Genomic DNA, 27040 nt, shown 5'->3' on the forward strand with positions numbered 1-27040 from the left:
GGTATGATAAAGGTTGACATTTTCAACTGCTCTGCTACGGCAAATCGTAGGCGTTTTATCTGCCTTTTCTCTTCTTTTTTGAGTTAAATTTTTATTTTCTGACGGAAATTGTAATATGCAGAATATACTTAATCCCTTCATTCAACACACACCACCACTTCAGAATCAACTCAGTCCACATTTCAAGAAAATCCTGCACTCCATCAGATAAACAATATCATATCTAAAATTCATGATGGAGATGCTGTTGATGAGAAAAGCCAGTTTAAGTACACTCCTTGAATTTGTTTGTTTCTTATGGTCATCTAAGGGTGCACCAGAACACCAGAAAGTTGTGCAGAGCTACAACTATCTGCATCCTAACAGTGACAACCCACCTTGGACTGACATAGCCTGTAAGCTAGCTTCCCATCCTCCTTTTCCTGACCAAGAAATAGTTGGCCTAATGATTCTTTTCCAGCAGAGCTCTGACACCAACTATTTAGTTACAGTTCTGATAGAGTGAGTCATCTGTGAAGGAGGTCTTTCGAAGGACCTTTTATCTTTGATGAACTTCCTTTGTTCTCCAATCAGAAACCAACCTTTTAGTTCTGGCCAAATAACTTGTGGCAAAAAAGAATTAGTTTGTTTGACTTCAGATGCTTATTTATACTAGCTATGAAATATTATTTCCCACTGATATCTTCCATATTTCATTCAGACATGACAAACAGAGATGTCCTTGGTCGCTACAAGATCTGTGTCTGAAACATGCTTGTACTGATATTGAATTATGTCTTCCTCACTTCAAAGCTATTTAATAACATTAAGTTGATGCACAATTGTTCCGTACTCTGCTTATCCACAATGAAAAAGGGCTGCTAAGCATCTCGATGATTCCACATACGAAATAAAAAAATAATTTTGCATCAAATTGTGTCCCTTGCTTCTTCCAATCCTATAATTTCATATTAAATTTTGATCGTATCAGTTGATTACAAATTAGTAGTTACTTGTCGATATTTATTTCTTTAGACACTAATGGATGGTTCGAGTTGTGTTATACCATTTGATCCTTAAATCTTTGATTGAGATTAAAAATCACATAGCAAGTAGGGAAGGAGAGTAGATATAACATTTTTCCTGCTTCAAGAACATGTTGAGTGTTTGTTTGAATCGCCACTAACATCCAATTATTCTGATGGTACAATTTGGACAATCATGATCGAACACAGTCAGTCATCTAGCATCAGGTACGATTCATGACTCCGAAATATAGAAACTAGTAAACCAGGTCGGGGGAATGTTTTGGGTCCCCACCCACCCACCAAGGGCTGTCGAGGACTCCTCCTCACCTACTTTCAAAGGAAGCAAAAAAGACTCCCTTCACCACTTACACTTTTCGAGGGACTATGAACACTTATCAGATCCTCATAAAGTAATCTGAGTCTCTTAATCCATAAAAAAAATAGATTATTGATATATGAAAAACCTCATTGAAGGCTGGCTTACTACACCGATCTCGATGTTACTTTGTTTGCAGACTGACTATACGAGGAAACTGAGCACCAATTCCTCCTTTCTTTTTCCCTTTAAATACAATATCTGGAACAAGATACACATTTCTAAGCAAAAACAGGTTATACAGTTCCTGTGACAATTTTTCTTCTATAGCTTCAGAGGAATCCTCACATAAATTTCATGCTAAATTTGCCAGATTCTATTCTTTCCAATACATCTGACTTTGCAAAGGATATAATAAAGAGAAATCATTTATAATATCTCAAGAGCATTAACATTTCTTATTGTTGTTTCAGTCAAGTTCTTGAAAGTTGCGCGAGCATTATCCTCCATGAATATACACCATTCACTCTCTGTCCACAACCTTTGCTCTCTCTCTCTCTCTCTCTCTCTCTTTTTGCGCCCTTCCGGCACATTCAATTGCCAGTTTCTCATCTCCTTCTCGGTTGCAGCTTTAGTACTACCATCCGTCATCAATGAACTTGCAATACGGTGGATGAACTGACCCCCATGCATGTGGTATGATTGCAGGCCACAATCTAACTGGAAAAAAGCTGCTCATGCTATGCAGTATAAGATAGTCCTTGCCACCGTCCAAGTAAAACTAGTCATAATATTTCCTATTCCTCTTGTGGTTGTGTCTCTTAGCATGCACTTCTATTCCCCACCTAATGCATTGATGTAAAGAAAATTGTATTCAAACCATACTTGTATTATTTGTGGAAAAGCAAAAGCATGGAATAATAATTCCCCTTCTCTGTGACGGAGGAATAAATAAGAATCAAGAACATAAAGCCATGTTTCTTGCAAGGTTATCCAACACTAACACTTACAAGCAGTATCTATGATCGAAGTGTCATGTCCACAAGGAATATATCTGGTTAGAATAATAAAGGTATGATGACAACTTCCGACAATGATTTCTAGTTCACATCGTCTTTAACCACTGTATACTATCTTATATAGCCTTCTCCTGCAAGCAACTATTGAGTTGGTCAAATTAGTCTTCGATTACACGTCATAAGCACTCATCCTTGCACCTAACCCAACGAAGTGGAATGATTAAACAAGCAATGAAGGCAATTGGCAGTGGATCCTATCACTCATCTGCTTCTTTTTCTTGTGTGGTTTCATGAATCACTCTTACTCGGCTTCCACCTTACATCAGAATTCGCATGCTTTCACTGTCCTTTGTTTTGTGTGCATGGCCATCCCATCACAACATTCCACGTACCATGTCCAAAAGTTCATGCAGAAGTTAGCTGACAAGAGGCAATCTTTCAGAGAAAGCAGCTCCTTTGGACGCACCAAAAGGAAAGAGATCGATGATTGAAGAAGAAGAAGAAGAAGAAGTAGGCATGCATTCACTATATGCTCTCTCATCTCTCACAGAGAGATGCCGGTGCCATGCGTTAAGATTGAAAGCTTGATTAGAATCACTTACAAAGATTTAAGGACCATGCCTTCTGGTCTCTTCTGGCTTTTTTGTTGGTACATTCTCCATCTTTCAGCTGCGTGTATGGGTTATCGTTGTCGAGATAAAGGACTACAGTTGGAATGGTCGGCTTAGGTATTGAAAGCAATCCAAGGTTTCCTCACATGGAAGATGAGGATGGAGGAGGGTGAGGGGCGCCTGACATGTTCGACATCCTGCTGTTGTTGTGATAGTTCTGATTGCTCTCTTCGGTTGTAGCAGCGGCATCTGCCGCAACAATGGCGGGAGCTGCAGTGGCAAACGCGGGAGCATTCATTTGCTGTTGGAACATCAACAGGTTTCGGTGCAGAGCCAGAGTCAAGCGGGGTTGCTGCACCAGCTGCTGCAAGAGATTGAATCCCGACGGCGTCGTCGCAGGATTCGACGGGCCAAAGTCGCCGTCCAACCCGCCGGAATTGAAGGCCGGAAGAGCGGGCTCATCTCCCAAAATACCTCCCCACCCGGCTGCTCTCGCTCCGCCGCCGTAGAGTAACGGCGGCGGCATGGCAGCACGGTCCGGGTTGGTGCTGGTACCAACCGCAACGGCTGCCATCTGGTCGACCATCGCTTGCGCTTGAGGAAGCTTCAGGGATGGCGATGACGACGACGACGCCGATGATTTGAGCTTGCTCTTCTTGGAGCTACCGCCTTCGGGGACGTTGCGGAGGGTGCCGCCGTGCGTCCAGTGGCGCTTGCAGGTCCTGCAGTAGTACCTCGGCTGCGAAGTGTTGTAGTTGTTGAAGTAGCAGAACTTGGTGTCGCTGGAACCGCACCTCGCGCACGGCACTAGCGGCGGCTGCTGCGAGCGTTGCCTTTTCTGTAGCTGCTGCTGCTGCTCCATTAATCCTCGAAAACACTCTCTCTTCTAGCTATCAAATGGAAGGCACAAAGAGACAGCAGAAGATGGGGGGGACGGAAGTTTTGGTGACTACTTATAGAGGCTGAGGGTGGTGGGGAGGAGCGGCTCCAAGTGGGGATTCATGGCTTGGGCTCTGCATGCGGATGCTGTTGGATGGCATGAACAGGCAGGGTTTCTTCTTCTGGGAGACTGCCTCAACGTGTCCAACCTCTATCAACCGAGAATTAACCCAAACAAACGTAGGTAATGAATTCACTATCTGTGCAAGGCCGAGCATCAGCTATCTGTTGCTGAGAAGACATGGCAACAGGAGGAGGAGGAGGAAGTGGTGGTGGAAGGAAGGGGTGGGAGGAAAAGGGGAAAGGGAGATGGTGGTGAGCTGTTGGGAAAAGGTGACAAAGGAAGCAGTTGTGGGAGGTGAGGAGGATGCGAGTGTGTGGAAGGAGACAAAATTAAGCCCACTCGAGAGAGAGAGAGAGAGCTAATCCTGTGTGTTCTCTCTCTCTCTCTCTCTCTCTCTCTCATATATATATATATATATATATATATATAGCATGAGCATTATGTATAAAATTTATAGTCGATTCAAATTGAACTGAATTTTAGGTTAGATTAAGTTTGAAATTATTGGATATTATGGAAATATTAGTGTTTCTAAATTAAGATATATATTGTTTATAGATGTCGATCCATATTTGATCTAAACTATAAATACTATCGCCAATGCTTCTAATACTTGCAAGCTTACACAAAAATTATTTATTATTAATTTATCATATGCATTGAAAAGTTCGCCTGTCTTGATGAAAGCAGGCAACAGGGGATCCCTATCGTATAATAGTGGGCCCCTTTGCTCTTTGGTCCATAACTGGCCTTCGGTCGTTGGGGGCCCACTGCTTGTTTCTGTGATTTCGGATGGGCTGAATCGGCCACTTGTCGTGGGATCAATTGACCAACTACTGGGACCCATGCGGGAAGGAATCCAATTCAAGTATCACGCGGCCGAGATCCGTCCGAAGATTCCATGAAACCATTTCACGGCGTACGCGGCGACTCCACAGGAGACCGTTCCTGTTCTCGCCCTGTCATCTGTCTCTGGGATTCTAATCTTTCCAAATCCTCCTGTTTCCAAGCAGCGATTTTTGTGGTTAAACCCGTATTAAGTCGAGGCGTTGCCTTGAGGGTTTTCGATTGGGAGGGGGGGCAATGGAGTTGCTGAAGAGACAAGCAAGCAAGTGGAGGGATCAGGTCGCCAAGCAGCAGCAGGTAAATGATCCATTACGTTTCCATTTTCTTAATTCTAGAAAGCGTTTCAGATCTGATGATTCACATGGAATGGATAGGGGGAGGAAATGCGCTCTTTCCTCTCCCCATTCGCCCTCCAGTGCATGAGTACCTGAAATGGGATTGAAAAGATGCGCCTTTTCTTGTGTGTGTTTAGAAATTAATGACTTTGGTTGCGTTTGTCATTGCAAAAGTATGCATGTGGAATACATTTGTGAATGCCTTGGGAGATGAGGATGATGAAGTTCCGGTTAACACCAAGCAATACGTTCTCCAGTTGGATGAAGAAGGCATTAAACGCAACATGTTCTGGCGAAATCAAGTCTTCAGTCGTACTTGCGATTTGCAGTGTTATGTACGTGCTGCAGGAAAGCTGAAGAAATCTGTACGGAAGGGTGCATTTAACACAATTTTAGAGTGTGTTCGAGTGTTTCTTTTATATATCAAGAGATCCTCACTTTTTGACTCATTTTTCTTCTCAGAATGGCAATTTGTACCTCCTGTTTTCAACAAAACTTAAAGCCATGGTAACATATATTTTGGACCATTGATTTACCAAATGAAACCTTAAGTCCATCTTTGCAGCAGATCACATGATTACACAATAAAATCATCACTGCATATCGAGTTTTACTTACTTCAATGCTTGGTGAAGTATTTTTCCTTCATGTGTTCCATTGATGTTCCAAAAAGTTCTGTCCATTTAGAATCATAACTATTTCATGCAAATTCCAAAGATGGTGAATTCCAAGATGTGTATATGAACACTGGTGATCTATTGACATGCTTTAAATTTGAACTTTTTAGATAGTACTGTACTCAGTTACAGAGTTTGCTGTATTTTATGTTCACGTTAATCCTGTGTAATTTACATAGATTAGGTTGGAGGTTTCTCATATTTCCATCTTAATTAACTGCAGGTAGTGATAAAGCAGTTTAGGGCACTTGGTTATCAGAGTTCTGATGCAATGGTTGTAGATGAAATGGAATCGCATCAACATCGGCAAATAGAGACGTTATGTAAATCTACTCGTGCAGGAAGGGTAACAAATAATGTGGCTTTTCTATGTTGCCTCTCATCAATTTTCTCTCAGAATTTATTGTCTGTCCCATTGCTTGCTTTTTGCCAAAATTTCACACGGTGTAGCTTGAATTAATCATTGTTATTTTCTTATAAAGTCTATTCCTTATGAAGTCGATCATTATTATTTATTATAAAGTTTCATGCAGTGTATGTGAATCTATGAAATTGCTACAAAAGCAATTCCCTAACATAGATTACCAGTTTCATTCACAGATTCATATCTGAAGATTGTAAAGGTGGTGGGCTATGTGAAATATGATGTGACATACTGAGTTTATGATCTTACTGGTCTTTTCTGATTTCAGGATTTGCAAAAGGACATTATCCGAGCTGCTGAAGCCTTTGCAACCATAGGGCACAAACATGTTGAGATAGGTGATTCTGTAATGCCATTTTTTCTCATTAACACAATTTTCATCTGGAAAATTATCATTGTAATTGTTTGTTCGGTTTATGAACTACAGAAACAATGTTGTATAGTTGCAATTATGTCATTTTTTTCTTTTTTTTCTCAATAAGAGACAACACTATCTGAGGATTGTTACAAATACGGAGGAGAGAACCAAGCTAGCGAGACAATTCTAGCCAAAGCAGCAGCTTTGTATGGTGGTGCACTAAAAGATGTTGAGAAAGAGCATGAAGATTTCAACACATTTTTATCTTCACAGGTTTATACATAATTTTGTGTAAATGTGCTCACACAACAGCCTTATGGATCTTACTATGGCAATTCCATTTATGAGATTCCTTTATATCTAAGAAGTCACTTCCTTAATTATTACTCATTATCCATGATGGTCACTATTGTTGACACTGATCTTTTCCATTTATCCTTTTTCTTGTCTTGACTAGCACTATCATTCCATCTGAGATATGGAAGCTAATATTTCACTAGCTATTTCTTTGCCATTCTCCCTTCATTATTCTCTTTTTCTCCAAACAATTTGTCCCTATCGACATTCACAAAATATATACAAGTTAATCAGCTATCTGTCCCTTTTCTTATACATGCATTGGTGAATTAGATCTATAAAATCTGATCCATGCAAAAATCTTTTCCATTGCATGTACTAGTGTTTGGAACTTTTTAATGATCTTTTGTTAAATCCTTCACACATGGAATTGATCTTTCTTTACTGTGAACAGTGTGTTATGTGATCTTGCCTCTAAAATTTACTTTTCTCTGTTAATTAATCTTTCTTGTCTCAGATTATGGACCCATTGAGAACAATGGTTACTGATGGCACTCTGGAAAATGCACGAATTCTTGCTCAACAGTACAACCGCGTGAGACATGAAGCTGAGACCCTGGTAAAATTTGTCTGTTTTACATCCTACATTTATTGACTTAATTGATTGCCATGGCTTCCTTTGACACCAAATCTTAAGCAGGCAGCAGAAGTTTCAAAAAGGCAATCTCGAGTAAGAGGAACTTCCATTCTGGAAAATACTGCAAAAGTTCAATCATCTGAAGCTAAAATGTATGAACTCAAAGCAAACATGACACTGCTAGGAAAGGAAGCTGCCACTGCTCTAGTTGCTGTTGAATCACAACAACAAAGACAGACAACTCAGCGCCTTGCTAGTTTGGTATGAACATGTGGATCCCTCTCTTTAGGTTACCAATTGGGGAACATTCTTTACCCCTTTTTTTCTTCTTCTTCTTATCATGAATTTTGTTGAAGGTGGAGGCAGAAAAATTGTTCCATTTAAGACTAGCTGCTATACTTGATGATGTTGAAGCTGAGGTATCCTTATTTATTGCACATTGTAGACTGAAATATCCATTTTATGGGAGATTAAACTGTAATCCTGCCTAAAAATTTGTCCAGATGATCACTGAAAAGCAGAGAAAAGTGTCTGCTCTTCCTTCTGCTCCATTCCATAAACGCTCTGAGAAAACCTTATACTTTCTTGCTGAGGTAAGTTAAATAGAAGATTGGTGGGGATCTTTTGGAAGATAAAATTTCTATTCATAAAATGGAACATGTTTCAGGCTATCTATCAGTTCAGTGCCACTTCTGAGAAGGAGCTGAGTTTGGAAGTTGGTGACTATGTTGTTGTTCGACAGGTTAGTTTTTTAATGTCAACTTTTGAAGCTGAGATTTCTCTGGAAATATAAAATTATGTGTAATTCAAACTATATGCTCAATGGACTATGTGCCAGCAGCTTGTCAAAAAATAATTCGTAGCTTCTAGGAAGATGGGATTGGATCTAAAGCATGCAAAAGATGTTAGTCACACAAAACTGGCTTTAGACTAGATTGTTGTCCAATAGACCTCTATATCACAATGCAATTGTCACTTAGAAGGGGCAGTGAATTAAAAGGAAAGTGCATTTTAGAGAGGAATACCCAAAAATATATTTATCTTTGTTCTATTTTGATTTTTAAACCATATAGATTTCTGATGGTTCAAACTAAAACCAGAGAACTATTTCACAGATTAGATCACAAAAGTTATGAATTTTTAATATTGAAATATTAGAGCATTTCAACATTTTATTTTCCTTTTCAATTATGTTTTAACTTTACTTTGCTACTTGGTTAGTAAAGAAGGCAAGTCAAATTACTTCACAATATGATTGTAGGAGAGATAATACTGGTTAAATACTGAGATGAAAATTTTGATCGTTCATGCACGGAGGGATGATACTTTACCTTAAGATGGTGTTTACGTGCTTCCAAATCCTTAAACATCATCATTTAATGATTATTTTAACGTTTATTAGTTGTCTTAATTGAAATCCATATATCTTACTTTTTACTTCAATAATTGAAGGCATAATTTCATCCTCGTGCAGAAATGAACACATATCCTTTTATTAAGGTAGTTATTATAATTATCCAATTAATAAAATAACTTTTAAGGTTTTTAAAATAATATCAGCATTTTTTTATATAACAATAATAATGTCATAAAATCCTAACTATTTGGAATTTTTGGGTTAGTTATATAGATCTTTTATCACCATTAAAATATATAAAGTCATATTTTTATTTAAGTTAAAAGTACTTAAATATTTATTTATCATCATTCGAGTCTCATTACATGTGGTGTTAGTGCTAATAGTAATACAATGGTAATTCATGAACAGAAATCAAGTTTGTAGTCCTATAAGTTGTATAATGTAACACAAAAATTTCTCATCCATGCTTTTTTTTTTTTTGTCTTTACTGACTTGTTATCTTGGCACATTCGAGTTGATAAAGTGCACAACATCATGAAGACTTCACATTATAATCAACTGAATGTTCCAAAATATGCAGTGATTGTCTTTGATTATTTATGATTTGTTTTACTGTAGAACTGTTGCGCATTTAGCAAAACCATCATAAGATAAGCCCATGGTCATAATGGAAATTAGTCTAACGATTATTGAAATAACTTTTGTTGTACAACAATTTCTTGCATCAGTAGAACGTTGGAGGTCTAATGTATTCCAAACAAAGCTTCTAAGGTTAAAGTACATATTTGTGTTGCATTATACTAGTCTTATTTGATCATATTTCTCCAGCTTAATATGGAACTGCACATTCATATACTTTGCAAATCTGGAAACAATTTTTTTAGATCTCTAAAATTCAAGAACTATTTTTTTGGGTATACATGAAAGTTCTATTTCCTAAGATTTTGTCTCTGTGGTAGTTACTAGATTTGATATCTCTAGAACTCATATGAAATGTAATGGACATTGATATTTAGTTGTTCCTTGGTATAACATAGTGATGTTTTGAGCTTAATGAATACTCCATGAAGTGGCTTGTTTTGTATCAATTTTATTATCGATAAGGATGATTAGCAAGTATCCTTGGATGTAATTGATTTTCAAGTGCCTAAAATATGTTTCATATCTTTGTTTGATAATTATATAACATCATCTAAATAAAGTTAATATGATATTATTGTTTTGTTTATTGCTTTTAATTTGTGTTTATGCTTGAATCTTTTGTAGTTATAAATTGATGCCAAAGGTAAAAGATGCTTGGATGAATTTATCTTATCATCTCTATGATAATTAAATTATTTCCATAATAGTTAAACGAAATATTGTAATTCTACATAAGCTTTGAGAATTGGGGCTTGAAATTATTAAAAAAATATTGAAGAATAATTGTATGTATTGTGGGAGATTTAGTATATGTTAGTATATATGCTTACCAAAATTCTATTACAAGGATTATGAAAAAGTTATGGACATGTAAAATCATGGAAAAAATGCTATACACACTTGAATTTCTAAAAAGTTTTTTTTAAATGTTAATTTATAGATACTAAATTATCTTGGAAATGTAGGAGCCTTTTGATTATATGTAATGGAATTAGTCTTTATATGTTCATTGGAATTTTTATATTGACATTTGCCAATGTATGTCAATTATTATATGAAATATGAAGTGAATTACACATTTATTCTTTTCATAAATACCATCATAAAAATTGTTATGATTATATAATTTATCATAATACCTTAGTAAACATATAATAAAAGGCCTATTATACCATTGAGATGATAGGTTAGTATGTAATTAGATCCCAACCTTTGTTATAAGTGATCACTTGAAGGAGGTTCAATATGATATAACAAATTTATTAATTTGCCAATAAGTATATTAAAAAATATAAAAAAAATATTAGTTCATGAATGAATTTTAACTTCAAACTCTGTTCAGTAATTGTTTATTATCTACGTGTAGAGGTATAGAAAAGTTTAATTCTAACATATATATGGGGTGATATTTTGTACATATATGTTCTTGCTATAAGTATTTTTTCATATAAGAGTATATGTATATAATGATCTTATGGAATTGGATAGTCTGTTTAAGCTCTTATGAATAATAAGATTTTACATACATCCATTGATGTACAATCTTATGATTAATTATCTCTACTATATGTGTAATAATATAAGTCTGATCTAAAATAATCGTAGTTTAAGATTTGATTCACTCTATTCTTTCATATAAAAGATATTTACACTGTAAAATTTAAACTTTACAAAATTACTATACTGATATATAATATATGCATTGAGCAACACTTAATTATTTTTCTTTATTAATTTATTATTTTAAAATTTTATTTTTTATGGGAAATGTTGGAATTATTTTTTAAATGTCAAATTTTAATTAATTGGATGGTTATATAACTTCTTTAATAAAATGATATGTCTTTTGAGATAATACCCTTTCAAAGTAATACTTTTAGGGCTCTATATAGAGTCATAAAACAACCTCAATTGATTTCCTGAGAGATAAATAAAGATCATATTTGTTAAAATCAAATAAAAAAGCAATCTAGCCAAGCCTTGGATTACTAGATCATGGTTGAACATAGGTCGATAACTGCACCATATGTTTAATTTAAAAATATTTTAAAATATATAAAATAATTATTTAGCTATAAAATGTTTTCCAACACCAAACACCAAACAATGGTTGACTTCCTACAACGAGAACTATTTTTCCTTTACTAAGAATAGGAATAAATAAATATGATATTTTGCCAGGATGCTTTATGTTAGAATTGATGCTTTAGACTATACAAAGGAGAAGAGATTTTGGCAGGAACACTCTCTTAAATTGAGTGATAATCTTTCATTTACATTCTGTGATCTTGATCATGTTTTGTTTACTTTTCAGCCAAAGATAATAATGAAAACATTCTCTTTTCTCATTGTCTAAACAAAAACAAATCAGATCTAAAGTACATATTGTGAAGATTTAAATGCTTACATACTATGCTTTATTTCCAGGTTTTATCCTGAAATGCTATTTCAAACTGTAATCCACCAGTCTTTTTATTTCGGACAATTTTTGTATCCTACCTTCACATCCAAGTCGGACTAACCTCTTTCACTTCTCCATCAATTATGATGCATCAGCTTTGGAAATACTACCACAGAAAACCATGAGTCATGGAGGTCTCTATTGCACCAATTAAGAAAATATATGGATAGTGCTCAAATCATTACTTGAATAAAGCTACAAGTACATCTTATATGCATTTGATGAGATTCTGACATGCATTGCTGGTTCTAAAACAATAGTTCCACCAATGACATCTCAGATTAAGCTTTGACTTCTTTTGTTCTCTTCATTCCTGATATGAGATCTTAAATTTATGTAGATCTTTAGCATAGATGGATCTTTACATCATGTGCTTTTACCCTTGAAAGCTCAGAAAGTTGAAACTGGGAAGGATGGATAGGTGCATTATTCCAAATAAGTTCAGTTCACCTCCAAACACAGAATGAATGGGTTTACAAAACTCATCAACATACTGAATGTGACAGGCTCGAATCCTTACTGATACCAAACATTGTGATTGTATGAGACCTGTGTAAAGACCTCCATTGTTCTCATAGACACCACATCCTCTTCTCTGATGCATCTTCACCAACTCCTTGGCTTTTTCTTTCCCATTGTTTACTTGTTCTATTTGTGATATCTTGAACTCATCACTGACTCTGCTATTTGCATTGTGTCGACAGCATCATTTGTACTTACTGGTCTTTTGTGTTCATCAAATCAGGTCTCGCCATCAGGGTGGTCTGAAGGGGAACGTAGAGGCAAGGCAGGGTGGTTTCCATCAGCATATGTGGAGAAACGCGATGACATCCCCCCCAACAGAAGTCTTAGCTTAATTGCATCGTAGAAATTTAGTTAAACGCGATGGCTTGCAAGATGTATCAATCCACATTCAAGTCCTTTATATTGAAACTTCTATTCTTTGAATTGGTATCTTCAGCTGTGTCTTCCTTGAAGAACTGATGTAATGTTTGGTTGATAATGAGGTAGAAGATGCAGGCAAGACATGAAATTGATTGATCAAACTGCTGTAAGGTCTGTAAAAATATCTTCGGATTGAACTGTTGCTCTGAATCATTTTTCTTACTCTCTTTATTCTTTGTGAAATATCTTTAGTTTCAGATCTATCTACAATCCATCACCTTCTGATGAACTTCTAAGCATGGATTTGCTCGCTTGTGCTTAACTTAGAATGTTTAGTCTCACAGATCTATCGACAATCCATCACTCTATTCTTGCCGTTTTGTTCAACGATGTCGTTAAGATTCACGCGCTTGCGGACGGCTGGACTTCCATCCGTAATCTCCGCTCATCAAGCCGCACAAATTTCAAAGTACACGCACGAGACCTTCATGTGGTCGTTGTGATTCGCGTCGGAATAGGATCGACGGCGTGGATCTGTTCCAGTGGTAAGTGGGGTTGGGGTTCCTCTCCTGCCACGTGGTAGGCATCCCCTGGATGTTTTGGTTGGGGTTATCGTTCTTAATGGGTCGGGCTCAGCCGCAAGAATCGGATTCGGGTCCACTCACACAAACCCACGAACCACCTTCCTCCGGAGGATAGCCGTTGCTCAGGCTGGGCCACCGACGTCACCGGTTCAAATTCTCGACCGTTGCAATTCCTAACGTTCCCTTTTTCCTCTGGTAAACGAACACCGAGAGAGAGAGAGAGAGAGAGAGAGAGAGAGAGAGAGAGTAAACCCGACCATCCCCTTCCGTCCCTCCTTCTTCTTCCCTTCCTCCTCCGATTCTTCTCTTTTGAGGCGTTTACATCCCAAAATGACCCAAATTTGGCTTCTTGCTGGTCGCTTCTGATATTTGCGAAAAGGGAAAAGAGCGAAAGGAGGTATTTTGGAAGGTAACGATGGCGTCTGGCGATGCCGGCGGCGGAGGCGTGGACGTCCTACTGTTGGACGAAGCATACGAGTTCAGCGCACCGAGGTTCTTTGATTTCATCAACGGGGAGACCGAGGAGTACATCAAGAGGGCTGAGCTCTGGTTCGAGACCTCTCTCAGCTACGCTCCTTCTCGTACGTTCCTTCGATCTGGATTTGTCCTTGTTGCTTCCGTCGTTGTGTTTTGTTATGAATAAGAATTCTGACAGTTTCTTAATGTCGTTAATGGTTCGGTTAGGGTTTTGTTTGCTGGTATTAGGTGTTGACGATGAGTTTAGGGTTTTGTCTCGAATTGTCGTTGTTTGAACTGGAATTTGGGGCTTTAAGCGTGTTTCTGTTAAGTATCGAATCACGGTTTTTTGGTTCCAAAATTCACATCTTTCCCGTCGGTATAATGTGGGGATCAAAGGGTTCTCTTCTGTGTATTTTTTTCCCTTTTCTGGAGGTTTTTATATCTTTGAGTCGAAATTAGGGCTAAACATGTTTCTTTGCGTGCTTTAGCTTTCGTGCCAAGGATCAAGGAGGGTAGATCTATCCAAATCGACAGTCTCTGTGATTTTGGAAACGTTGAAAAAGAACAAAAGGTGACCTTTTGTTCCTGCTTTTGTTGTATTTTGTCGAGCGTGAAGGTGCCCTTTTAGATAATTTGTTCACTGTCTACTCGTTTGTCTCAATTAATATCAGGTTGAGGTATCATCCGAAGATAGCCATCAAACGGATCCAGCACCTGAAGTAGATAACACAGCAAGGTTGAAAATTCGTCACTCTAGTAGACTTCCTTGCTTTCGATGCTGATAAATAAATTCTGCTTCTCCTCTCCATTGACTCCCAAAATATGCTAACTGGCTGAGACCTAAACTGGAACTTTTCTTCTACTCATGCATTCAGAAATTATCAGCACAAGCTTGCAACTGACATGGAGGTCAAAGCCAAAAAAGACACCAAAATAGAGGTCAGAGATAATATTCATGAGCTCCTAAGTTCAAAAAAAAATCTGGTTTATTAATAACCATTCTCTTCATTTGTTCACGTCACTTAGTCCTCAAGTTTTAAAGGGTTTTATCTGTTTGTCCAGGTTTCTGAAGTTGAGTGTTGCCAGACTAATATTGTTCCTCAGCAGGAGACAAGGTTTTCTCTTCAGAGACTTGTCGATTCTACTTGTCCTCACTCACCTACGCACTCACTTGACGCATAACCGAACTGATTTAATTTTCGCTATTTAATCTTTTGATTGCTGTTTGCCATGTAACAGTTCAACATCCGTGGCAATAACTGGTACTCTGAGCCACAAAGAAGTTCCTTTGGAGCTCCCTATTGCTCTTTCAGGTGGTGCTCTGGCAGCAGGTATGATCAATTAGATACATGGGAACATTGTGCTGCCAGTACTTTGGTTAAATTACTCACATTGATTATCTTACTTGACTGAATTGACAGCATCAGCAGCTTTCACAGACATAGCACAGTCAAGTTCCAAGAAAGCGATGCCACCCAGCATCGTGAACAACAATGAAATAGTTGAAGCTTGCACTTCTAGAACACAGAGAAGTCCAGTGAAAGGAGTAACACCAAGCAGTGCAAAGACTTTAGCCGCTAAAAGAATTGCAAATCTGATTAAACAGCCATCGACTCTAAAGCAAAAATCCAAGTCGCCTACCCAATCTTTAAAAAGCACCAAAAGAAAGAATGTAATTAAGTAAGTGTGTTGTGTTAACAATGATATCGTTTAGAAGATATTCAGATCATGGATCCCTGTAACCGTCATATTTGTTTATCCTAGGTGCCCTAGTAATATTGCTGCAAAGAATTCCATGGGTAATGACATTGCACAAGAAAATCAAGCTGTGAAAAGGCAAAAACTGCATGATGGAAGATTTAGACAGGTTATCTTGGTAGTATCTTTATGTAAAATTTGGAATTTTCGCTTTAATTTATTTTGATACACATTTCCTTTGACATGACTATCTGCAGATACACAATGTTAAAAATGGAGTGCTATACCACAAGTCAAGATTAGGTTTAACTGGTGGCACTGATATGTTAACAAATGTAGAGAAATCACTCTGTAAGGTATAAATGGCATTTCTTAATTAAAGCTAGTAATTTGCGAACTGTTTGTAACCTGTGATATAGCAACTGCTTTTTGCTCTTAACCTGGGTTACATGCGTGCTGAAACAGGAAGTTTCACCATATGTATCTGCTGCAGAGATGGTTAATAAGTTTCAGTCTAGGACTAGAGACTTGGATATCTTTCAGAATAGATCACTTTCACATGTAAGTTACAGAATCCAAGAATTTTCTTTCACTGTTAAGTGTGAACTTGCACTACCTATAGTTTACAAGCAAATGAGCTTCTGCAACTATAGGCTTAACGAAGTACATTAATTTGTTCTTTAAAATGAGATGTTTACGAGTTTCATAGCAGAATTGAAATGACATACATAGTGATTGTTTGAATCAGCTCGAGCTTAGTTTGAGCTTCAACATGGGTATATTGTTTGTCAGTTACTTTGCTTGAAAACCTGGAAAATAGTTTCTAAAGAACTTTGAGTAGATCCAAGGGCTTGTATATATTTATATTTACACTATGTTATATGGTAGACACGTGACTTTCTAGTAGTGGGTGTGAGCACTAGATGGAACTTGACTGTGTTGTATGTGCAGATCGTACAAAATATGATCTTACTAGGTATGTAGATCTGGTTGTTGCCCATTAAAGTCTCTAGGAATCTGCTATAACATCCTTGGCCACGTAAATCTAAGATTGATATAGAGTCTTCTACAATATCTTTCAATAAAAAATTTGATGCATCATTATGGTTTATTTTAGAGAAAACCTTCAGAGTAAAAAAAATGTGTTGATATCAAGACCAAATAGAGAAAATTACAGTAGATAAGATGCACAATATTCATGTCAAGGTATGCAGTTTTGAAAAATGCCGCTCATACCGGGCGGTACGTACCGGCCCGTCAGCTGACCAGTACATGGACCGTTCGTTTCCGAACGGTATATATATATATATATATATATATATATATATACTGAGCAGTATACCGAACGGTATATTGCTTGGTATACTGTATCGTACCGTACCGAGCGAATGTCGAAATGCTGGTACGGTACGATATTTCAAATCTTGGTTCATGTCAATGATAGTTTATAATTGTAGGCAAGCTTTATAATCCCAATTAATAAGCTTGCCAAGTTGATATCTCTATAATTGGCAACTTTCTTTTACTGGTCAAATAAGGTCCTATGATCATAACTTGCTTGAATAAATTAGTCTCTATTTTGTAACTATGTTTAACTATCTTCTGAACTTCAATAGACCTTGCTTCTATTTACATAGTTCTTGATCCATACTGTTCATGCCAGTGATAATTTATAATTGTAGGCAAGCTTTATAATCCCAATTAATAAGCTTGCCAAGTTGATATCTCTATAATTGGCAACTTTCTTTTACTGGCCAAATAAGGTTCTATGGTCATAACTTGCTTGAATAAATTAGTCTCTATTTTGTAACTATGTTTAACTATCTTCTGAACTTCAATAGACCTTGCTTCTATTTACATAGTTCTTGATCCATACTTCTGAGTGTTTTACTTGTTGATGTCTTGCAAGTTCTTTTGCTTTTTGCTTCTAATTTCTGATTAAATCTGGTATTTGCACACTGATATGAAGCTTAGCTCTCCATTTTCTCATACAATATGTCATTCAGAGTGATACAGCTTCAGCGGTACATAGAAGGTCTAAACTTACCTTGACGAGGCCAAAGGATCCAGAACTAGGAACAGCCCACCGGGCTCGTGCAGTGCGGATAAAGAGCTCTGCTGAACTAGAAGAAGAGATGCTGTCAAAGATCCCAAAGTTCAAAGCTCGACCTTTGAATAAGAAGGTTTCCTGTTTTCCTCAAGAAACTTTATTTTTAGTCATAAGCTTCAAACTTGTACTTAGGTTTTCTTTCGTTTTGAAGATTCTTGAAGCCCCTACATTCCCTGCATTGCCCAGAAGTATTCCACAACCACCTGTTTTTCAGGTAGGATTTCTTGAATTACAATTTGCTGTGGAGGAATTAACAGTCATGATTTACTCTTTTATCAACTTGCCTAGGAGTTTCGTCTCAAGACAATGGAAAGAGCAAATCAACATGCTGAAACATCATCAGCTGTCTCCTCGCTGGATGGTGTGGTTCAGGTAGATCTCTTCGTTTCTTCTTTGTTATTTGTTGATGGTGTTACTTGTATAGTGTTACTTGATGTAAATAAATGTCACAATATGGCAGAATCAGGTCAAGCCCATACGATTTACTGAACCAAGACCTCCTCATCTTGAAACATCATTCAGAGCTCGACCTTCGAAGTATGTGAATCTCTTGCCTTATATAGTTCATCCAAACATCTCTCTTTTTTATATTGCACTGCAAGCTCACAAGATTGTCTGAATTTACAGGAATAAAAGTTCTCAGGAATCCAAATTGGAGGAACTTGAAAAGATACCAAAGTTTAAGGCTAGACCTCTTAACAAGAAGGTTAGTTATCTGTTGTACCATGATTTTTGCCTTTTTCTTATTTATAGATTGATGTGTTTACCAATGTAACATATCCAGATTCTTGAGAGCAAAAGGGAAATAGGCATGTTTTGTAATCCAAATCCCCAGAAAACTATTCCTCAGGAGTTTCACTTTGCAACAGAAGATAGGCTGGGTCCTCCTGCAACAGTTGTGGAGATCTTTGATAAGGTGGACATCAGAATGATTTTTAGTATTTATCATGTAGAGGGCAAGCCTTGACACCACCACAATTGGTGTGAGTTTAGGATTTGAATTCACGAAAACAGTCTCTCTGCTTGCAAGAAGGCTGTTCAGTGACCCTCCCAGACCCCACATTAGCAGGAGCCTTGGGTCACCCCTCTTATTTTGGTTGAGTTGAAGTTAGTGTAAGCTAATTACTGACACATATGTTCTGGCATTTTTTTAGCTTTCACTGCATTCTGAATCTTCTAATCATGAGAAGAAAGAAGTTCCCAGAATCACTATACCAAATCCTTTTCATCTTCATACTGAGGTGTGTGAACACTGTTTGCTAATGCTGGCTTTCCATTTTTTAGTAATAAAGGAAGATTCTTATGATGTCACCCTTCTTACAGGAGCGAGGACTTGAGAAAGAGAGTCAACTTGCAGAACAGCTTTTGCAGAAAGAGTTGGAAGAAGAGTGGGCTAGGATTCCAAAGGCAACCCCCTATCCATATACCATTGATTATCCAGTGGTAAGGAGCATTATTATTCATGCATTTAACTTTTTACTCATGTGATGACAACTAAATGTGGTGCCTCCACGTTTTCATACATTTAACTTTTTCATGTATATGCAGATACCACCCAAACCTGAGCCAAAGCAGTGCACAAAGCCTGAAGCCTTCCAATTAGAGAGCCTGGTAAGGCATGAAGAAGAGATGCTGAGAAAGTTGGAAGAGAAAGAAAGAACAGAAAGAGAGGAGGCACAACAAAGAATCTTTAGAGCACAAGCCATAAAGAATTTGTAAGTACCAGCACCCTATTCTCAATGTTAATAAGTTCTTAATTTTTTCTCTTTATTTGTAGAAATACTGAAAGTATGTTGTGATGTTATGGCAGTGACCATTTACCACTTAAAGAAAGAGAGAGAAAGCCTCTCACTGAAGTCCAGAAGTTTGTATTGCATGTGGATCATAGATCCGTACAGAGAACGGAGTTTGATAGAAAGGTTTGCACGATCTACTGAAAATTAATATCATCAATATCAATGTTTTATGCATCTCTTTGTGCGTGTCTGATTATTTTTACCCCACTAATAACTAACCTAGTCTATGTTGACTCACTCCCTTCCATCTCAATTCCAAGTACTACTTTTTCTTACTGTTTCTTGACTTAGTTGTGCATCACACTCTATATTGTCCACTTCCATCTGCGTCAGTCTAAAAATATTACTTTCTCTTCACTGTTCACCTACTGACAAATGGATGTGAGACTGTAGAAACCTAGAGAATGTAAAAGAGAACAAGTTTCGAATGCTGGAACCTACAAAAATGAAGTTATTTCTGCTTCTGTCACCTGTTTTTATGTCAGATTGCAGAAACCTTAAAGTAACATATTTTATGTTAAACCTCACCCAGAAATATGTTGATACACATTGCAGATTAAGGAGAAAGAATTGAGATGTAAGAGATTAAGAGAGGAGCAGGAATCTGCAAAGATGGTGATCACTGAACTTATTTTGCAACTTGTACTTCTTCATATCACATTACAGGTGGTTATAATGGTAGAATTTCTTCTTGTTTAAATTTTGTACTGATATAGATTGAAGAAGAGAAGGCAGTGAAGCAGATGAGGAGGACAATGGTGCCTCACGCAAGGCCTCTTCCAAAATTCAACAATCCATTCATCCCTCAAAAGTGAGCAATGAAGCAATTAGCCAAACTCAGGTTTTTTCCTCTTTCTGTTTACTGACTAGAATATATACAGATCAATGAAGCAAGGAACAAAGCCAAAGTCACCAGATTTGCATGTGAACCACCGAGTCGAGAGGCGTGCACTTCATATGCGATGATGAGTTCTGCAGCTGCTCAAGACCGAATGAACCAGAGCAGCACAGTGTGCAACATATTTATGTTGAAAGGAAGAAAATTCACAATCTGAATGTGGACAATATGGCAAGTTGTTTGTATTATCATCAAATCCTTTTGATGTGGGTCAGTTCAACTTGTTTGTATTCTACGTAGCAGTGTAGTCTGGAGGCCAACACTCCAAAACCTTACCACGTCTATGTTGTTCAAAGCCATAAATATTGAACTCTCAAAAATGAACCAAGCTTACCACGTCTATGTTGTTCAAAGCCATAAATATTGAACTCTCAAAAATGTATCATGGAGACTGCACTTCTGAGTTGTAAGGAAGAGAATTCATAATCTGAATATGGACCTATGTAGCAAGTTTGTATTCTCTGTCATCAAATCCTTTTGATGTGGATCACAACTCTTCCCTCATTTAAGTTGTTCAAAGCCATAAATATCAACTTGCAAAAATGAATCCAAGCTTTGTTAGCATCAAGATTGCTACTTATTGTAGGTTAAATATTAATCAAGCAATGGTACCAAAATAGTAGTAGTGACATATTTGGTGAATGCTTATTACTGCTTTCAAATATCGATGCGATAAATACAAGGCAAATTTTTATTCGAAGAAAATTAAAAAATGAGATCGAATTGATGCAGTCAAAATTATGTAATTGCTATATATATATATATATATATATATATATATATATATATATATATATATATATATATATATATATATATATATATATATATATATATATATATATATATATATATATATATATATGGGGTAATGTGGGGTCAGATTCACAATGGACGGCTGTGATCAGCGGTCAACACTAAGGCCGATTTGGGTAAAGCAGACGTTTAGAGATATATTTGGTGTCTATAGAGAAACGCTGAAGCCATGAGCGGATGCTCTCGTGCTCAGTACACGCTCGCCTCGGGACTCGGAGCCCTCGCTCATGCAGGAGATCACTGCGGCCTTCTCTCCCTCTTCTTTCACTCCTCCAGAGCGCAGCCCGTGAGGCCGGACCGGCCAATCTACCTCGCCCTCCTCAAGGCTGCGGCCGCTGTCTCCTCCCGTTACACGGCCCTTTCCCTCCACGCCCACATCGCCAAGTCGGGCTACCAACGCGATGTCGTCGTCGCCACCGCATTGGTCCATGCGTTCTCCAGGTGCTCCGATTCCGCAACTGCTCGTAGGTTGTTCGACGAAATGCTGGAGAGAGACGCAGCAGCATGGAACGCGATGCTCTCTGGCTGCGCTCGTAACGGGGATGCACAGCAAGCGCTGCCTATGGCCTGTGAGATGGCGTCCTGCGGTGTGAGGCCCAATACGGTCACGCTCTCTGTTTTGCTTCAGGTTTGTGGTGGTGTTGAAGACAAGAGGCTCGGGCAATCTGTACATGCTTATGCTGTTCGGCATCTTCAACTTGTGGACACCTTCTTGGGTAATTCTCTTGTTGTATACTATAACAGGGCTGGCGATTCTCATATCTCGGAGAGAATATTTGAGAGGATGTTGCGAAGAGATATCGTGTCATGGAATGCCATGATAACAGGACGAGCTCAATGCGGTTTTCGTTGGAGAGCTTTGGAATTGTTTAATTTGATGAGGGAGGAGCACCATCCGGATCTTTTCAGCTTAGAGACAGTCCTACAAGTATGTGCACGAATCGGGGAAGACGCCATTGATGATGGGCAGGCTACTCATGGGCTTTTGGTTAAGTTGGGATTTCAAATGGAGGTTTATGAGCAAAATTCTCTGCTTCTATTTTATTGCAAATGTGGAAAGATGGAATCTGCCCAATCCATTTTTGATAAGATGGAAGCAAGAAATATTGTCTCTTGGAATATTCTAATTAATGGTTATGTTCAGATGAGGTGCCTTGATAAAGTTCTTAATTTGGTTAGGTGCATGAGCTTTAGTGAGCTAGGAGTTAGTTCTGATCTCTTGGTGAGCAGTCTGCAAGCTGTTAGTCTATTAGGAGGAGGCAGAAAGCATATCATGTGCATACATTGCATTGTTATGGTGATGGGATTTCATTCCGATACGTACGTCAGTAGTTCGCTTATTTCTGCATATGGTGACAATGGAGAAATTGATTTAGCTCACAAAAGCTTCGAGCATCTAGTATCTAAAACAAGAAATGACACTGTCTGCTGGAATGCATTGCTTTCTGTATACATTCGTAATATGTGTTTCTCAGAAGCACTTGAACATCTCAGAAGTATGCATGTCAACGCATGTAGTTTAGATGCTGTCACTATCGTAAACATGCTTTCTCTTTGTACTGGGACACTAAATTTGAGATCGGGCAAGGTTATTCATGGATTTATGCTCAGAAATAAACATGATTACAATGTTTTTGCTATCACAGCATTGCTAGAACACTATGCTAAATGTGGTGCTGTAACTGAAGCTTGTTACTTGTTCCTGAAGATTCCAGTTCGTAATAGAGTAACATGGAACACGATGGTTCACTGCTGTGTCCATAATGGCTTTCCTAGGACATCAGTGAAGCTTTTCTATCTTATGCAACAGCAGGATGGTTTTATGCCAGATGCAACATCCGTTGTGGGAGTTATAAAGGCAATTGCTCAGAGAGGATATGAAGAAGAAAAAAACTACATTCACAAATATGTAACTGAAAGAGGTTTTACTGATGATGAGTTTGTTGCTAATTCACTTATTGCAATGCATGCAAGATTCCATGATTTTGACAAGGCAATCAGTATCTTTGAAAGAACTAGCAAAATCAGCACAGTTACATGGAATACTATGATATCAGGGTATTCCAACTATGGTCTAGCAAACAAGGCTATGCCAGTTTACCATCTCATGAAGTTACAGAATGTTGCACCAGACTTGGTTACATTTTTATGTCTTCTTCGTGCCTGTACAACTTTATGTTCTTTGAATTGCTTAATGCAGATCCACACAGTTATATGCAAAGCTGGTTATGAATCTGACATGTTCGTTGGGACTTCCCTAGTATATGGATATGCAAAATGTGGTGATTTAAGCATGGCCCGGTTGATCTTTGATGGATTGGAATCTAAATCAACAGTATCATGGAATTCTATGATTCAGGGTTATGGTGTGCACGGAAATGCAGAGGCAGTTCATGAACTCTTCTCTGAGATGCAGCAATCTGGCAAAGTTCCTACTGTAGTTACTTTTCTCAATATTATATCAGCTTGTAGCCATGTGGGAGATGTAGAGAAGGGGAAGCACTATTACGATCTTATGACACGTGTCCACTCAGTCATACCAAACAGGGAGCTCCTTTCCTCCCTTGCTGACCTCCTTGGCCGTAGTGGAAGGCTTAAGGAGGCACATGAAGTGTTGGAGAAAGGCCCCTTGGATCCAGGATTGGATGCTTGGGGTGCACTATTAGGAGCTTGTCGGATTCAAGGTAACTTAGAAATAGGAATGATAGCAGCTAACAATGTACTTGAATTGGATCCCATCCACCATGGATACAATTTGCTTTTGTCAAACATGCATGCGGAGGCTGGAAGATGGATTGTTGCATCTAAGATCAGAAAAAGAGTTGACAAAACGGGGCTCAACAAAGCTTCTGGCTGGAGCATGGTTGAGGGTTTTTTGTGATTATGGATACCAGCCTTGTGAGATTGCATTTTAAACTGGATAGAGATTCTCTATTCTAGAAGCAACAAGTTGCATTTCAGAGTGAATGATTCTATATTAAAATTAAAAGGAAATGGAATGAAATATATGTGATGTTCATGTGGCATCGTGGCTTATGAAAATTGAAGAATTTCCTACTGCATACAGCAAGCATTTCCTCAAATTGAAGAGGTATGTGATTCTCTAGTACACTAATTGCTCAGTTGGTCCATTTTCCAGTTCAATCCCTTCTTGTTTTTCCTATGAACTTCTGCTTGTAACTTCTATATTCCTATCAGTGATGATCATGGATCAAGAATGCAAGAAGTACAGGTATCAAAACCTTTTCCATTCGATGAAAAGATACAGCCGATATTAATGTTTAAAAAGTTTACATTTATATTGATAATTGTTTTGCAACTGCAATTAAGGTGTATTTATTTTTATCATAGGGGCTATCACATTTGTGACCTATTATTAATATGTTTCCAACTAGGGGTTATAGTGTCATGGAATGCTATGATTCTGGGTCTGTTCAATGCAGTTTTGGTTGGAGAGATTTGTAATCGATGTAATTTGTTGACGGAGGACCACCTTCTGGGCCTTGTCACCCTCAAGGAAACACCATCAACATATATGAAATCTGGGGAAGAGTCATTGATGATGGACAGGCTATCCATGTGCATTCGGTTAATTTGGGATTTCAAATGGATTTTTATGTTGGAAATTTCTCTGCTTCGCTTGTATTGCAAATGTTTTATGATGAAGTATGGTGAATCCATTTGAAAGTTATTTATGCAAGAGCAGAAGATGCCACATCCACTGGGATTGCTTAGTGAGGCTATGAGGGTGAAAGAAACTACATTCACAAAATTGTAATTGAAAGAGATTTCACTTACGATGAGTTTGCTGCTAACTTTCTGATAGCAGTGTAATCAAGATTCCAATTTTGTTGAGGCAATTGATCTATATGAAAGAACCGGCAAACTCAGCATGGCTGCATGGTATACTATGACATCAGAGTATTCCAATTATGGCCCAGTAAACAAGGCTATCTCAGTTTGTTATCTCATAATGTTTGGCACCTGTCTCGGTTACACTATTGTCTTTGTTGACTCTATACAGCTTTAGGTTCATCATGTGCTTAATGCATACTAACACGATTATGTGCAGATCTGATATGAAGCTGACATGTTCTTGTGACTTCCATGATACATGGGTTGCAATATATGGTTTGTTTTAAGCATGCCTGTGCTGAATTTTGATGGGCTGAATTCTAAATGTTTGGTCTCCTGGAACTCTATCTATCAGTACGTTTGCATGGAAAGCAGAAAAGATTCATGAACTCTTCTCTCAGATGCAGCAATCTGGATTAGTCCCCACTATGGTTATTTCTCTGAAATGGATATTGTGGATCCTTGTCTCTGGCATATTGCTCTTCAGACATATTCATCAACTTAAGTTCAGATCTGCAAGGATGCATCAAAGTGGAACCTCATCAGGACTTTGAGCTTAACTTATATTACTAACACCGATTCTTTTATGGACATACTGACATTGAAATAACAAGAATCTCTTGGGACTCCAAATTCTTCTCTTGCTAGTGATCGACAGGAGCTGGTGAGCTATCCAAATAAGTATAGTTGATGACTCAATGCTATGGTTCTGCTTCTCCTCCATCTTGTGTGGCTTTCAGGCTTTGGCCTACTGTCCGAAAATGCAAGAGAAAGACATTCGGCATTAGATTTTTCCTTTGTCTCATGATGTGCAATATTTTCCAGGCTAGTGTTCCATTTCTGGAGGATGTATATTACAACACTTCAATGACATGGCTGTCCCAATAAACTCCAAAGAATCCAGAGTCAACAGAAAGGTTGCATCAGAAGGCTTTTACCATACTCCCTTGTCATACTGATTTAAGTCCGAAGGCTTTTAAAATTGTTCCATAAAAGAATGTTTTGCTTGTTGATCTGGAAATGCTTACCCTTTAAGCATATTACTATTTTCCAACGATATGTTATCCGACTCTTGATGAAGTGCACCTTCTTGCGTTGACTTTGCTGGTCTCTGTCAGCATGATGCCACCCATAGCTTATTACAGTTAGTTGTTTCTCAAACTTCAGCTTAATTGTGAATGCAATTTCATGCACATAAAATCATACTAATCAATGCTTGGAAATATGAACAATAGCAGACCATATTTATCAATAATTATGCAGGAGTTCTACACGCTTGGTGAATTGTTTCCTCAAACCAAATGACATCTAAGCTTTGTCGTTTACTTCTCTCCACAAGAGTTTGATCAATTCAATTTAATGGACTTTAAATCCCTTCTTTCTCCCTCTCAAATCTTCTAAGTTTCTCCACCAGCAAATCCCTCTTTACAGCCTCCACCAAACTCTTTATGTTGATATCTCTCTCTCTCTCTCACACACACAAACTTTGTGCATCTTCAAAAGGCTTATCAATAAAATGTTTAGACATTATGGTGATTAGCGCAAATAATAGGCCATTCAAATCTGTGTAAAAATATCTTATAAGTAGTTTAACATAATACAAAAATTATTTTTAAAGATATATAATTAAATTCCTCTCTTGCAATTTCAAAGAAGCCCTCTTCTTTCTCCCTCTTTCTCTACCAGGAATTCCCTGTTTGCATCCTCTACCACACTCTTGAGTTCATAGCCTATCCCTCTTTGTCTCCTGTGGCTTTGATTCAATTCCAGTTCAGTTGCGTTATCCTCTTTTTTCTCTCACCTTGTGACTCATAATCCACACACATTATAAAATGATAGATGAAGACATGTTCCGCTCCACAGACGGAATCAACAAGTATAACTAAAAAGAAAGGTGAGGCCACTGTGTTCCACATTATCCTCTGGTGAATGATCCACATAAAACA

The 27040-nt window shown here is 37.8% G+C and overlaps 4 protein-coding genes across 7 annotated transcripts; 3 read left to right on the top strand and 1 right to left on the bottom strand.

The window, feature by feature from the left end:
• Positions 1 to 3095: 3095 nt before the first annotated feature.
• Positions 3096 to 3815, bottom strand: LOC135581198 (dof zinc finger protein 1-like). The gene has a single exon (XM_065110971.1). It carries the CDS (start codon positions 3813 to 3815, stop codon positions 3096 to 3098), a length of 720 nt encoding a protein of 239 aa, XP_064967043.1.
• Positions 3816 to 4951: 1136 nt separating this feature from the next.
• LOC135613673 (SH3 domain-containing protein 3-like) lies at positions 4952 to 12898 on the top strand. The gene is made up of 10 exons (XM_065110707.1): positions 4952 to 5099; positions 6038 to 6160; positions 6507 to 6576; positions 6721 to 6869; positions 7411 to 7512; positions 7594 to 7791; positions 7887 to 7949; positions 8034 to 8123; positions 8198 to 8272; positions 12739 to 12898. The coding sequence occupies exons 1-10, from the start codon at positions 5040 to 5042 to the stop codon at positions 12859 to 12861; spliced, it is 1053 nt and encodes a 350-aa protein (XP_064966779.1). The 5' UTR covers positions 4952 to 5039; the 3' UTR covers positions 12862 to 12898.
• Positions 12899 to 13650: 752 nt separating this feature from the next.
• LOC135615594 (protein TPX2-like) lies at positions 13651 to 20833 on the top strand. Its single transcript, XM_065114333.1, has 23 exons — positions 13651 to 14043; positions 14410 to 14492; positions 14593 to 14657; positions 14797 to 14860; positions 14984 to 15036; positions 15161 to 15252; positions 15343 to 15601; positions 15686 to 15788; positions 15877 to 15975; positions 16085 to 16180; positions 17626 to 17802; positions 17881 to 17943; positions 18018 to 18101; positions 18190 to 18266; positions 18357 to 18435; positions 18514 to 18645; positions 18884 to 18970; positions 19053 to 19172; positions 19278 to 19444; positions 19540 to 19648; positions 20081 to 20140; positions 20242 to 20336; positions 20407 to 20833. The coding sequence occupies exons 1-23, from the start codon at positions 13878 to 13880 to the stop codon at positions 20489 to 20491; spliced, it is 2415 nt and encodes an 804-aa protein (XP_064970405.1). The 5' UTR covers positions 13651 to 13877; the 3' UTR covers positions 20492 to 20833.
• Positions 20834 to 21401: 568 nt separating this feature from the next.
• Positions 21402 to 26191, top strand: LOC103989850 (pentatricopeptide repeat-containing protein At1g06140, mitochondrial-like). 4 transcript variants are annotated; one of them, XM_018827189.2, is made up of 3 exons: positions 21402 to 24330; positions 24438 to 24471; positions 24591 to 26191. In XM_018827189.2, exon 1 carries the CDS (start codon positions 21409 to 21411, stop codon positions 24118 to 24120), a length of 2712 nt encoding a protein of 903 aa, XP_018682734.2. In that variant the 5' UTR covers positions 21402 to 21408; the 3' UTR covers positions 24121 to 24330; positions 24438 to 24471; positions 24591 to 26191. The 4 variants fall into 4 exon arrangements, with proteins under 4 accessions (XP_018682734.2, XP_064970406.1, XP_009407071.2 ...); XM_065114334.1 differs by having other exon boundaries at positions 21402 to 24471; XM_009408796.3 differs by having other exon boundaries at positions 24438 to 26191.
• Positions 26192 to 27040: the final 849 nt, after the last annotated feature.

This window comes from Musa acuminata, chromosome BXJ2-6 (genome assembly GCF_036884655.1).
Source record: "Musa acuminata AAA Group cultivar baxijiao chromosome BXJ2-6, Cavendish_Baxijiao_AAA, whole genome shotgun sequence".
Lineage (NCBI taxonomy): Eukaryota > Viridiplantae > Streptophyta > Magnoliopsida > Zingiberales > Musaceae > Musa > Musa acuminata.

What these genes read in the sequence shown, in the direction of transcription:
- LOC135615594 (XM_065114333.1), top strand. Translation starts at nt 13,878, where the DNA reads ATGGCGTCTGGCGATGCCGGCGGCGGAGGCGTGGACGTCCTACTGTTG. An exon ending in GTTCCTCAGCAGGAGACAAG is followed by an intron (nt 15,037 to 15,160) that starts GTTTTCTCTTCA and finishes GCCATGTAACAG; the next exon opens with TTCAACATCCGTGGCAATAA. An exon ending in CACAACCACCTGTTTTTCAG is followed by an intron (nt 17,944 to 18,017) that starts GTAGGATTTCTT and finishes CAACTTGCCTAG; the next exon opens with GAGTTTCGTCTCAAGACAAT.
- LOC103989850 (XM_065114334.1), top strand. Translation starts at nt 21,409, where the DNA reads ATGAGCGGATGCTCTCGTGCTCAGTACACGCTCGCCTCGGGACTCGGA.
- LOC135581198 (XM_065110971.1), bottom strand. Translation starts at nt 3,815, where the DNA reads ATGGAGCAGCAGCAGCAGCTACAGAAAAGGCAACGCTCGCAGCAGCCG.
- LOC135613673 (XM_065110707.1), top strand. Translation starts at nt 5,040, where the DNA reads ATGGAGTTGCTGAAGAGACAAGCAAGCAAGTGGAGGGATCAGGTCGCC. An exon ending in ACACATTTTTATCTTCACAG is followed by an intron (nt 6,870 to 7,410) that starts GTTTATACATAA and finishes TTCTTGTCTCAG; the next exon opens with ATTATGGACCCATTGAGAAC. An exon ending in CCTTATACTTTCTTGCTGAG is followed by an intron (nt 8,124 to 8,197) that starts GTAAGTTAAATA and finishes AACATGTTTCAG; the next exon opens with GCTATCTATCAGTTCAGTGC.